This window comes from Leucopleurus acutus (genome assembly GCF_964270905.1).
Source record: "Leucopleurus acutus genome assembly, chromosome: 9".
Lineage (NCBI taxonomy): Eukaryota > Metazoa > Chordata > Mammalia > Artiodactyla > Delphinidae > Leucopleurus > Leucopleurus acutus.
Window position 1 is genome coordinate 64,230,980 of NC_139144.1, and position 12,404 is coordinate 64,243,383.

Genomic DNA, 12,404 nt, shown 5'->3' on the forward strand with positions numbered 1-12,404 from the left:
CGAGGGAGCAGGTTCAATCTCTGGTTGGGGAACTAAGACTCTGCAAGCCACGCAGCGTGGCCAAAAAAAAAAAAAGAAAAAATAACTCGGAATGAGGAAAATATGTTATTGATGCACAGTAAAACCAGTACATCATAGTGTTAAATAAAAATAATTGTTAAGCTAGATATAAAACTTGATGCAAATATTTAAAATAATATTAAAGAATAAGTTAATTGTAAAATTGCAATTTACTTACAATCACCTAGGTTGAAAATCTTTTATTGTTTCAATAAAAACTGAGTGACAATGGAGGAAATTTTTAAAAACTCAATAAACTTCTCAGCACTTGCAAAGGAGTATCATTATATACTATTTCATATTTACCTTGATAGAGACATAATTCAATAAAAAATATGAAGATAATCTGTAGTAAAATTAAAATAGGATATATTTTAAAAAAACAAACAAAGTTAAAAGGTATAATATATGACAAACTAACTGGACAGAGGCAGGGCAGAAACTGCAAGACAGTTTGTCAACTGAAGAGTTACTATTCTTAATATATAAAAAGTTATTATTAATCAGCAATAAAAATATAAACATCCCAATGAGAAAAATAAAGGGGGAAAATATAGGGAAATGGCACTCACTACACTTCCACTGAAAGAGAACACGGTTTAAAAAAAAACTTTCCTGAAAGAAATTTGATGATATACATTAAGAGCTTTAGAATTTTTCATCTACTTTGACAGAGGAATTCCATATCTAGAAATTTACCCTAAATAATCAGATGTAGGCTCAAAGATTGCTGAACTTGTATGTTCATAACCATGTTATATACAATAATGAAGAACTAGAAACCAAAATGCTCAGTAACAGAGAAATGGTTCAACTATGGTATTCCAAACAATGTAGCCATTTACATCATATTTTCTAAGAATATTCAGTATCAGAATAAAATCTTCAAAATAGAAATAGAGAAGGAAAATACTGTATTACATACACTATAATCTCAACTTAAGGGGAAATTTTTACTTATAAATATGCATTGAAAATCGAATTAAAAAGAATTACATCAGAATTTCAACAGTAGTTATATTTGGCTGGAGAGGTTATGAGTGATTTTTATTTTCTTCTTTATATATTTTGTTTATATTTCAGCATGGTAACCTAAACACCTACTATTCTTACACCAGAAAAAAATGTTTAAAAAGTATTGAATGCTGAATGGAAACTGATCAATATTTATCAGACTTGCAAACTGTTATACCTACACATCTTTGTTTGGGAATAATGATTTTCAGCCCTAAGAGTTGTAAAAAAAATACTGATTCAATTTTTCCTAACAACTATGCGTTCTGGCCTAGCTAGCTCTGTAAATCAGTTTGATTAATAAAACTAAAACTTTAGATCCAATGCCATTTCTGATCAATTTAATAACAACATATATTTAAGTGCCCCATGCAGGGCAGCCTTTGCTGAAATCAGGGTTTTCTGGTAAAAAAGAATCATGAGCAAAACAGCCTGGAATAGCATAGCACAAACCAACCACCAATGGAAAAACAGATGCAAACTGAATTTCTTAATACCAGCCAACCAGCCAACGGCATTATTGGGAAGCTGAAAATGTTATAAAATATTCATTATAGGTGGGCATTTTGACCACCACCTTCTTAACTTTGCATTCAAACTTCTAACTTTCTTTTCCAGTTTTTCAAAATAACAGCTACTACTTATCAGGCACTAACCATGTGCAGGCTCTGTTCTCAGTGCTTTACATATGTAATTTCTGTTCTTTTCATCAACTCTGCGATGTCTATTATCATCCCCCAAAGGGAATTTTTCTCAAAGACTCTGTCTGAATTTGCCAAAGAGCACAGGGCAAGTAGGGATTCAACTCTCTCTTTTCCCAACTTTTGCTCTGATACCCAAACTATCCTCCCACGAAATATATGTGTGCCTTTGTCTACCCCTTTTTCCTTGTTCTCCCTTTCCAAATTCATGGCTCAACCCCAGGCATCCTTCAAATCCTAGCTACAAGATGCCTTCTCAAGCACCCCGACCAAGGTTAGGGACAAGTTAGCTTAAGACTATCTCTATCAGCACACCTCACATATTTAAAAACTATTAGTGCTTATTTATCTGTTCTTTTTAAAGGGCCAATTTTCTCCTAGAAAAGAAACTGTCTAATGCTCCCCCAGGTGATTAGTTTCAGAAGGTAATTTTAGTAAGCCACACAATTGCAGACAAATTATTTTGAAGTACCACTGTCAATTGCGTGCTGTCAGGAACTGAATTTTCAAGTGTAATGAGTGTAATTGATTATAAGAGAGTGCTTCTTTGGGGGCTTCCCTGGTGGCGCAGTGGTTGGGAGTCCGCCTGCCGATGCAGGGGACACGGGTTCGTGCCCCCGTCCAGGAAGATCCCACGTGCCACGGAGCGGCTGGGCCCGTGAGCCATGGCCGCTGAGCCTGCGCGTCCGGAGCCTGTGCTCCACAACGGAAGAGGCCACAGCAGTGAGAGGCCCGCGTACCGCAAAAAAAACAAAACAAAACAAAAAAGATGAGTGCTTCTTTGAAATGATGCAGTAGCTACCATTGCTGCTTGCAGTGCCTGCCAACAGGGAGGATTTCAATGTTTAAAGCATCTGAATAGACTGTGAGAGGCCACACCTAAAATATGGAAGAGGCGTTGGCTCCCTCCAGAGCTCAGGATGCAACCTCTGTTCCCCAATGATAAGGGCCCAATTATGCCTTAAAAGAGTCGTAAAGATAAACCCTTTGCCCCACCTGAACTGAACAGCCACTTGGACAGGACACAGTGCTGGCCTTTGAATAATTCCAGCAGTGAGGTCTTATCTCTTCCACACTAGAAGCAGCCCCCTGCCCCCAATGTTTGAGGACCAAGACTGCCAGAACGTGCTGTGCCTGTCTACTCCTACTCTTCTTTTCACTTGTGCAGACACTGGGTGGATACAAGTGTGGGATGCTGTGACCGGAGATAAAACTTTCCTTGCCTATAATGAGTGTCTGGGGCTCGGGGCCAGTAGGTGCTGGCGATGAGTGCAAAGCTTCAACTGAACTCCCATTCTTACTTTGAAAGAAACTCTGTACAAATGCCTCCCCACCTCACCCAGGAGACCGTGAGCTCTGAGGACAAGGATGTCTGTTATTCACCTCTGTGAATAACACAGAGTACAGAGCCTGGCATACGGTAGGCATTCAATAGATGTTGGCGAAAACTGACTGTTATTGAAGGCTCACCTCCACAAACCCCATTGAGATCAGTCTCCTTGCTGGGCTCTAGAGCCATCCACGTCTGTGGCCTCTCTGGAATCAGGCATCACAGCTTCCTAAGACTTACCTCAGGGATGTGTTCCTACCTAGACTATAGCATGAGCATGCAGTATGTACGAAGCATGTAGCACATGCTCAATAAACACAAACATGCATATGAGCAAATGAATTTCAGAAAAACAGATTTCAGGGTTTTTTTGTTTGTTTGTTTCTAGTATCAAGAGTGATGACTTTTCTGTCTTCAAATTTCTGTTAACCTGCACATTACCTTCATCTTAGAAGGTTAGCCTGAGTAATGGCTGAAGGGAAATTGAGAACATGAAAGATAAAAATGCATGTAAGGAGATTAAAGCCCCTTCTATCCCAACATAATGGCCGAAGGGGCTACTGGCTAGGCTTCATTTAGATAAAAGAAGGAATAAAGGCCTCATAAATGTGCTGCATGACATGAAATAAGAATGACAAAATGGCCTAGCAGAAACCAAGAAATAGCAACACCCATTCTCTGTAGAATCTTCATTTCAAGAAGAGTCTGGTCATATAGCACAAAGGTCACGCTGTCGGGAAGCTTGGTGGCCAGCCTCATTCTCTCGTGCACTGAGTGTTCGATATAATGAAGATCAAAAGATGGTCGATCCTAACATTCAGCAATTTGAATTTATATCCTGAGTTTGTGCTTCATTTGCAACACCTATAAATCAGGGGCGGCAGTGCCTTGCTTTGTAAGCGGGTCTGAGTGGTCTGGATAATATTCCCCAGCAGCACGTTACCTTTGGGCACCTTGGCCCTCCATCTCTCCCGATTGACGTGCACCACCTCAGTCCAAGTGGCTTTAAAACTCTTACAGTCAACAGGGATGACCGAATTGTTGATTGGGGCACTTCCTTCTGAGCCAGAGCTCTTGACACCTGATCGCTTTGCATCTGCCGAACTGATGTTGTTCAAACTGGAGGACAAAAAAAAAACCATACGGAAGAATTGGGAGACTGGGATTGACATACATACACTAATATGTATAAAATAGATAACTAATAAGAACCTGCTGTATAAAAAAGTAAATAAAATAAAAAATTCAAAAAACCCCCACAACATATGGAAGAGGAGGGTTAGTGTTTGGAAAATGTGTGCCGATAAACAAGCCTAAGAGAAGAGTGGTTAACACTCAGTTAACACTCAATTTCACTGTGTGAAATTCCTGGGGCCTGAGCTTTGTAATTCCTATTTTCCATATTCAACAGCTGGGAAAGTCTCCATATTCAGCAGGAAAACAAAACCCCAAGATTTCAGCCTCATGACTATTGATCGTCCCCACAGTCCCCATAGTTCAGATGTTCTTTTTCCATATGACTAGGTCCCCCCACACAAGAATTCTCTGCCTTTGACTTTCGGAAATCAATGCATTTAAACTTGACTTCTACTTGGTTCCACAGTTCACCCACCTGCCTCCACACTGACCACTTTTCCAAGTTACCCAGTCACTTGGTCCTCTTTCTTTCCAGCTCTCCCTCCCCCTGAAGTCAAGATCCTCTGATCTCAGGATCCCCAAGGCCCGAGTAAGGTGATTTCCTTATGTTCCTGGGGAAGGTGGAGAGGCACAGACAGCATGGAGATTGTGGGAGATCGGTCATGCAGGAGACCTTTTTAAAGATGGTATCATTTTAAGCTTTGAACATAGGGAATACAGTAATATATATAACATTATAATATAGAAAGTACCATCCTTCTGGGAAACTTTAAAGTATCACACACTCCCAAGGAGCTACAGTAGTGACTGACGCAAATGCAAATCCACTGAATGACAACCAAGACTGACTAGATAAGTAGGGCAGGTCTCAGCCCAGCGCCGGCAGAGCTGTGGAGCTGTGGGACTCTGGCAGGGGGCTTCTGTCCTCCTTGTTAGCAGCCTTGACTGGGTCCCTCCATCTTAAGCATCCCTGGGGTCCCACTGTCCTAATATTCTTCTTGCCTTTCTTCCTCTTATTTACTCCTTCTCTTGCTCTTTTCTTCTTTTTCTTCATTACATTTCTCTCCTTTATGACAAAGTCCAAGGTTTTGCATGGACGAGGAGGAGGGGACAGTTGTACTACTGGTAATACGACTAGTAAAGACGGAGCGTTAGCTTTATTGTAGCTGACACTTCCCCTGTGCTGGACCCTGTTATAAGGGCTTTACGGAGATTAAATAATTCATTTAATCCTCCCAGTAACCTATGAGTAGAATCCATGCTTTCTCAGATGGGGAAACTGAAGCAACTTGCCTGAGATGGCACAGCTAATAAGTAATGGAATCAGGATGTTTAAGCCAGGATTGCGACTCCAGAGGCTGTGCTATTTGACTACTAAACTACCCTCAATATAGTGAAGTTGTGGCAGAAGGTGATTTAAAATTTCAGTTTTTTTTCTATTTTCTTCCTGAACCTAGAAATGAAAGTCAGTTTCATTTCTTGTGATAACTCTGATCAGTGGTACTTTCCTTTTGGAGTATGGGGAGCAAGGACCCTCTGGGCACAGCAGGTAAAGTGCAGTGACTGATGCTGTTGAGAGCAAAACCGCCAAAAGAGAGAATGCGGGGTGGGGGGTTGGTACTGGGAACCTGCTGGTCATCACCTAGACCCTGGTCATCCCCTTACAGGCCAGCCTGGAGAGTACAGAGAGTACAACTTTGAGTCTTCCTTTTATCTTCTTTTTTTTTTTTTTTTTTTGCGGTACGCGGGCCTCTCACTGTTGTGGCCTCTCCCGTTGCAGAGCACAGGCTCCAGACGCGCAGGCCCAGCGGCCATGGCTCACGGGCCGAGCCGCTCCGCGGTACGTGGGATCTTCCCGGACCGGGGCACGAACCCGCGTCCCCTGCATCGGCAGGTGGACTCTCAACCACTGTGCCACCAGAGAAGCCCCTCCTTTTATCTTTTATAAGGAGGAGGTAGGATGAACATAATTATGAAGTACCACCCCCATCCCTTCCAGAAGAAGTCTATCCCCATGGACAGGCCACGCTGACCCCCAGCTTTCAAGATTCAGCACTGACCTTGAACGCCTCTGTCCTGTCCCACCAGTTTGAGAGGTTTCATCAATTAGTGGACTCAAGATCTTTTCTGTCATGTCCGTGAGCACAGTGAAGGTGGGTTCCACAATGAAATCAATGAAGCCTGAAGAGAAACAGCAAAACTTCAGAGGAACTGCATATTAACTTGGGCCTTTCCATATGTTCCCATGCCAACTGATGGGTTGTATCTTTCTTTTAAAATTCATCTTCATAGGAGCGCCAGATCGGATTAGGAGAGACTAGGTTGGTCTTAATCATTTAATATATTCCTTGCTTTGAATATCAGGAGTCAGTTCCATTTCCCTACATAACCTTCCTATAACTTTTTAGGAGATAGTTCAATAAAGTGCTTAAAAATGCAAGTTCAACATCTACTATGTAAAAAAACGATGTAATAGGTGCTGCATAAAAGACTAAGATGTGTAACACAACCTGCCTGCCCTAGGAAGGTTATAGGAGGAATTAAATGAGCACAAAAATGGAAAGGGCTAAAGGAGAAGCCCAAATAAAGGCTCCTGAGAAGGCAAGGGAGGGAGGATATTTTCCCTTGCACCGAGAAGACTGCAAACAGCATCATGGAGGTTGTGATGTTTGAGCTGAGCCCTTAAGGGTATGCATTCTAGATGCAGGGGGTGAAATAAGCAAAGTGACAAGGATAGGGAAAAGTGCAGGATGTGTCTGGAGAATGACTGGGGCTTAGGGATTCTTTTGAAGTCAGAAAGGGAAAGCCTGGGGAGGCAGGTCATTATCAGCTCAGGAGGGAGGTTCTTAAGTATCAGGCTAAAGGTTAGGATTTAGATAGGCACTAGGAGCCCCTTGAGATGTCTGGGCAGCATTGTAATAAGATTTTTTTCTGATGTTATTTGGGAAAGTTAATCTGGAAAGATGGATGGGAAGGGAGAGAGCAATAGGGGCTGAGGCTGGGAAACTCATTTTAGAAGCTGTTGCAATAGCTCAAAGGCAAGGTAAGGAAGGCAGGATCCAGTGCCATTTTTTTTTTTTTTTTTTTTGTGATACGCGGGCCTCTCACTGCTGTGGCCTCTCCCGTTGCAGAGCACAGTCTCTGGACGCGCAGGCTCAGCGGCCATGGCTCATGGGCCCAGCCACTCCGCGGTATATGGGATCTTCCTGGACCGGGGCACGAACCCATGTCCCCTGCATCGGCAGGCGGACTCCCAACCACTGCGCCACCAGGGAAGCCCTCCAGTGCCATTTTAAGGTGAGAGTGTGGTGGAGGCACAGATACATGCACAGTGGGAGGCGGTCCTGCCTCTAGGTGGGATCTGTCAGAGACTTCCAACAGGAAGGCAGAGAGAACAGGGACAACGGGGGAGAATGTGACTGGGGAGGAAGATGGTGGGCTTGATCTTAGATTTGCTGACTTGAGGTACCAGGGACCTATCCAGATGGAAGAGGGTCAAAAGAATTGGAAGAAACAGGGTTGGAAACTAGGAGAAGGGTCAGATCTGGAACTATACCTTTGAGAGATCACCATGCTGGGGAGATAATTGATGCTGGGCTAGACTGACTATCTCAACAGTTCAAAAATACCCCAGTGTTCTGTGACACATCAGGAGAAAATACAGAATCTGGAACTAAGGGTGATAACTCATTACACAGCCACATGAAACTAGAGAACAGTCAAAGGAAATATAGTGTTTGGAAACATACAAATGCTTATTTGGTTTTTACAGTGACCAAGGTGGAAGTGATACTGGCATTCAATGCCCAGCAGTGAAGGATGCTAAAAATCCTGTAACGTAATTGGTAAGACAAGAATTGTCCCAAGCAAATACCAATAGTGTCCTGATAAAGAAACACTGATAGCCAAATTTGAATTGCAGTTAATTGCAGTATAATTTTAAGCTGAAATTGAAGTGTTTGATGACAGTATTTTCACCTTTTTTTTTTTCTCACAAGTTAAATTCATTCAACATGTCCAAACCCAAACAAACTCATCAGCTTTCCCTCCAGTCCTTGTAAATAGGACATGGCTCAACCACTCAACCTAGATTGCTGCCTTTATCTTAGCCTTGCATCCAGCTGAAGCCTTAATGTTTTATATGCTACCTCTCTCCTGTATTGCCTTAGTTCTGATACTCAACATCTCCTCCCTGTAACATTGCAGAAAGCACCAGCTGGAGCCCTTGCCTCTAGTCTTACTCAAAACCCTCCAATTAATCCTCCATACTACTGAGAGAGAAATCTTTCTAAAGCAGGGATTGGCAAACCTCTTCTGTAAAGGGCCAGATAGTAATATTTTAGGTTTTGTGGGCCACATACAAAACCTAAACAAAGGAGTTTGTCATACAACTGCTTAACTCTGCCACTGTAGTGCAAAAGTCACAGACAATATGTAAATGAATGAGCTTAACTGTGTTGTAATAAATCTTTATTCACAAGACCAAGCAGTTGGACAGATTTGGCCCACAGGCTATAGTTTGCTGATTCTTACTCTAAAACATCAATTTATATATAGTTTTAACCTTACTTAAAATTCTTTAGCTGTGCCCTCATTTCCTACAGGAAAGTATAAGCACACGCTATTCCTAACCTGGACCTGATTTTCTCTCCAAACATGTCCCTCACCACATCCTACTCCCTACCTACTGCTCCAGCCAAATGGAACTATTTGTAATTAATTCCCTGACAATACTATACTGTTTTAAATTTCCTTGTTTAGTATATGCTGATCCTTGTCTGCAATTTCCTTCCACCCACCCCTATCCACCTCTAACACATACCACCATTTGCCTAGACACTGCCTACTTATCTCCTAGGACTCAACTCAAACATTACCTTTAAACAAGTCTTTCTGGGTCTAATGTTCACACACTCTGTTCTGTATCTCATTGTACCATGTACAATCTCTACCTTAGCATTGTAACAATCTAATAGATTTTGTTTTCTCAGTCTCTTGCCTACCACCCAATACTGGTTCAATGTCTTTGGAAGCAGACACCATGTATAATTTGTCTTTGTTTTTTTTATAACATCTGTTACAGTGCCTAGCAGTGCCCTACACCTAACAGGAACTCAATATATTAATATGAAAAAAATTAATAAGTCCCCAAAACACAAGTAGAAAAAAATCAATAAATCTTTGTTGAATTTATTTTTTGAATGATTTCAGACTCTTCCAAGGTGGAGATCACTGATGACGTTTAATTTATGTTTGGCACTGGTACCCTCCCTCACACCTGAAGAATTCTGTAATGCCCATATATTATGGTTATTAGCAGTGTAAAAGTTATCTTTACCAAAAAAAATAAGTGCTAAATTTTATTTTTAAGGAAGGAAGGAAGGGAGGGAGGAGGGAGGGAGGGAAAGAGGAGGAAGGAAGGGAGGAAAGAGGAAGGGGAAGGAAACATTTTAAAAGAGCCATTCCTGGAAGTAGGGTCACCCAGGAAATGGTGCTGTCCTGGAAACAGGGCTAGAGGAAGCATCACTGAGGAAACTTCTGGTATTGCATGCAGAATGGAGAGACTGAAATAGCATGGGCTTCCCACCACTAATTCTTGTCATTGCCTTAGTGTTAAGGTCCCTTTTTCTCTTGGCAGGGAATGATGGAGACAGCAGAGTGTCACTGTCTAATCTTCCTGGGAACCAGCTACACTCCAGGGAGAAGGATGGGGAGAGCTGCTCCATCAGGCCAACCAGCCAAAGCCATGAGCACAGCAAGCAGAATGGAGCCAGGTTCCCAGCTGAAGAACCACTGGGAGCATCTGCGCTTACTTCCAGACACTCCTTTCTGGTTTCTCGTTCCATCCAATGGATTGGCAAACACGTACCTACTTGTGATTGGGCAACCATGGTGGACTTTCGGTCACACAGAGGAGAAAAAGGTAGCCCCAGCTCGGCTTCTCTATCACCCTAGAAAAACAGGAAGTCAAAGTAAATTAACAACAACAGGCTGAGCTGCCCAGATTTTATTTCACAACTCCAGCTGCCACAAAGGCCACTGGTCTTTATTTTAATTATTCCCGTTACATTATGTAATATGTCCTTTTGGGACCTGCTCCTCTGCATAAAAGACACCCGGAGGCTGAAGCCCTCCGGGATCCAATCATTCCATCCAACTGCAAAGGTGCATGCTGTCGTATAGAAAGCCTCACCAGACAGCAACAGGTCCCCCAAGGAAAATAAGAACAGCAACGTGTCCTGTGGCCTAGAGCCAGCACAGCAGTCAGAATTCTTGCGTGCTCTCCAGTTGCCCTGTGCTGACCTGCCCTGTGCTGGCCTTTCTTGAGCCAGCAAGCCCCTCCCAGTTGTGGGGAGTGTCTAAGACACCAATTCTAATTGGACTGATTTGGACTCATTCTCCAAGTGCTACCTAAAGCCATAAACAGCTGGAGTAAGTGCTTCTGGGGTCTTCACTGCAGGGCTCAGTGATGATGAAAAGTAGAATGAAAAATAAGCAAAGTAAGTAATTGTTTGTGTTTATCAAGTTAGACAATAATAAAACATGATTCTCTGGCCAATATGTTCTCAATCTCACCAAAAAACAAGACTATAATAAGCAAGTGCTATGGAAAGTCTAAATAGTGATGGAGATGATTTTTAAAAACCATTCTGAACCAGAGCGCAATACTTCAGTCACACGCCCAGAGGAAAGGGAAAATGTGTCACCCTTCTGAGAGCCGCAAAGTTGTGCTGATTCAATTTAACAGAAAAGAATCTGCCCAGGTTAATGGCTACTGACTTGAGCTTGAATCTGGCCTTGCTCTCGCCACCTGTGTGATCACAGGAAATTTATATTCCCTCTCCACATTTCAATTTTTTTAAAAATAAATTTATTTATTTATTTATTTGGCTGTGTTGGGTCTTCGTTGCTGCACACAGGCTTTCTCTAGTTGTGGCGAGCGGGGCTACTTCGATGCGGTGCGGTGCAGTGCGCGGGGTTCTCATTGCGGTGGCTTCTTTTGTTGTGGAGTACGGGCTCTAGGTGCACGGGCTCAGCAGTTATGGCTCGCGGGCTCTGGAGTTCAGGCTCAGTAGTTGTGGTGCACGGGCTTTGCTGCTCCGCGGTATGTGGGACCTTCCTGGACCAGGGCTCGAACCCGTGTCCCCTGCATTGGCAGGCAGATTCTTAACCACTGCACCACCAGGGAAGCCCCACACATTCAATTCAAATGTGGGATAATAATCCCTATGTCATCAAATAACGATGAAGATTAAGTGACAAAATGTATATAAATAAATTAAAAAAACAATTATTGTTTCCCAGTAGATATTTCTACCATCTAAGTGAAGATCTGAGAAACTTTTAGTGAACTTGTTACATCTAATTGTTACACTCTGATTATAATAAATATCGCCAAGGAACCTATAGTAAATAAAGAGTAATAACCTAATTCGACAATCAAAGTTCAAAAACTGAATGCTTTTTCTTTCTAAGGCATGTTACCAAAGAGAAAGGATGCTAGTTCACATGCACATTTAAGATCTATTGAAAAGAAGGAAAAGGAATGGGCGTCTGAGGAAGCTGAATAGTGGGGGTCACAATGGGCGCTGGGGACATCCAAGGGTCTCAGGAACAGTCCTGAAGTGGCTTAGTTCCTTCTGTACTCTTTTCTGTATGAACAGCCCATGGGACACAATCGTCCCTCTGTTTCTGAGTATGCCTTGCTGAGGGCTGCTCTATCTCTCAAGTGGCATGATGAAAATAACTTACTCCAAAGCTATTTCTACTTGGGCAGTATGATGAGAAGGAAGAGTATTTATAACATAAATTGTTGTTGTGTAGCTGGTTTAGTGGGCTAGCTCAGCTAACACAAATAAAACCCACTCTTATTCCTTATGAAGCAGGGATATAAGTTGTTTTGTTGGTGCATTTTAATGGGTGTGGCTTAGAAGAACACTAACCACTTGACTATTAAGATGTATGCATTAATTTGGATTTTATTACTGAAAAAGTACATGATATTAAGCAACTTCTTATCCCATGGACTTGTCCATACCCACATTCACACATCACTTACATCTTTTGGATTTAATTAACTATTACTACCAACTACTAAAAACCTATTTTAAGATAGTGGTCCCTGAATTCCCTCTGGAGGACAGATACATTTATAAATTGGA

The 12,404-nt window shown here is 42.2% G+C and overlaps 1 protein-coding gene across 5 annotated transcripts in view; it reads right to left on the reverse strand.

Annotated features, from left to right (window-relative positions):
- Window positions 1-12,404, reverse strand: part of PDE1C (phosphodiesterase 1C) — a gene marked incomplete at both ends in the record, with an annotated part of 554,085 nt that overhangs the window by 55,016 nt on the left and 486,665 nt on the right. For all 5 annotated transcript variants that reach the window (XM_082846111.1, XM_082846114.1, XM_082846113.1 and 2 more), the window contains 3 exons: window positions 4,049-4,224; window positions 6,303-6,423; window positions 10,112-10,193. In XM_082846111.1, coding sequence (XP_082702237.1) covers window positions 4,049-4,224; window positions 6,303-6,423; window positions 10,112-10,193 — 379 coding nt within the window. The remainder of the gene's footprint in view (window positions 1-4,048; window positions 4,225-6,302; window positions 6,424-10,111; window positions 10,194-12,404) is intronic.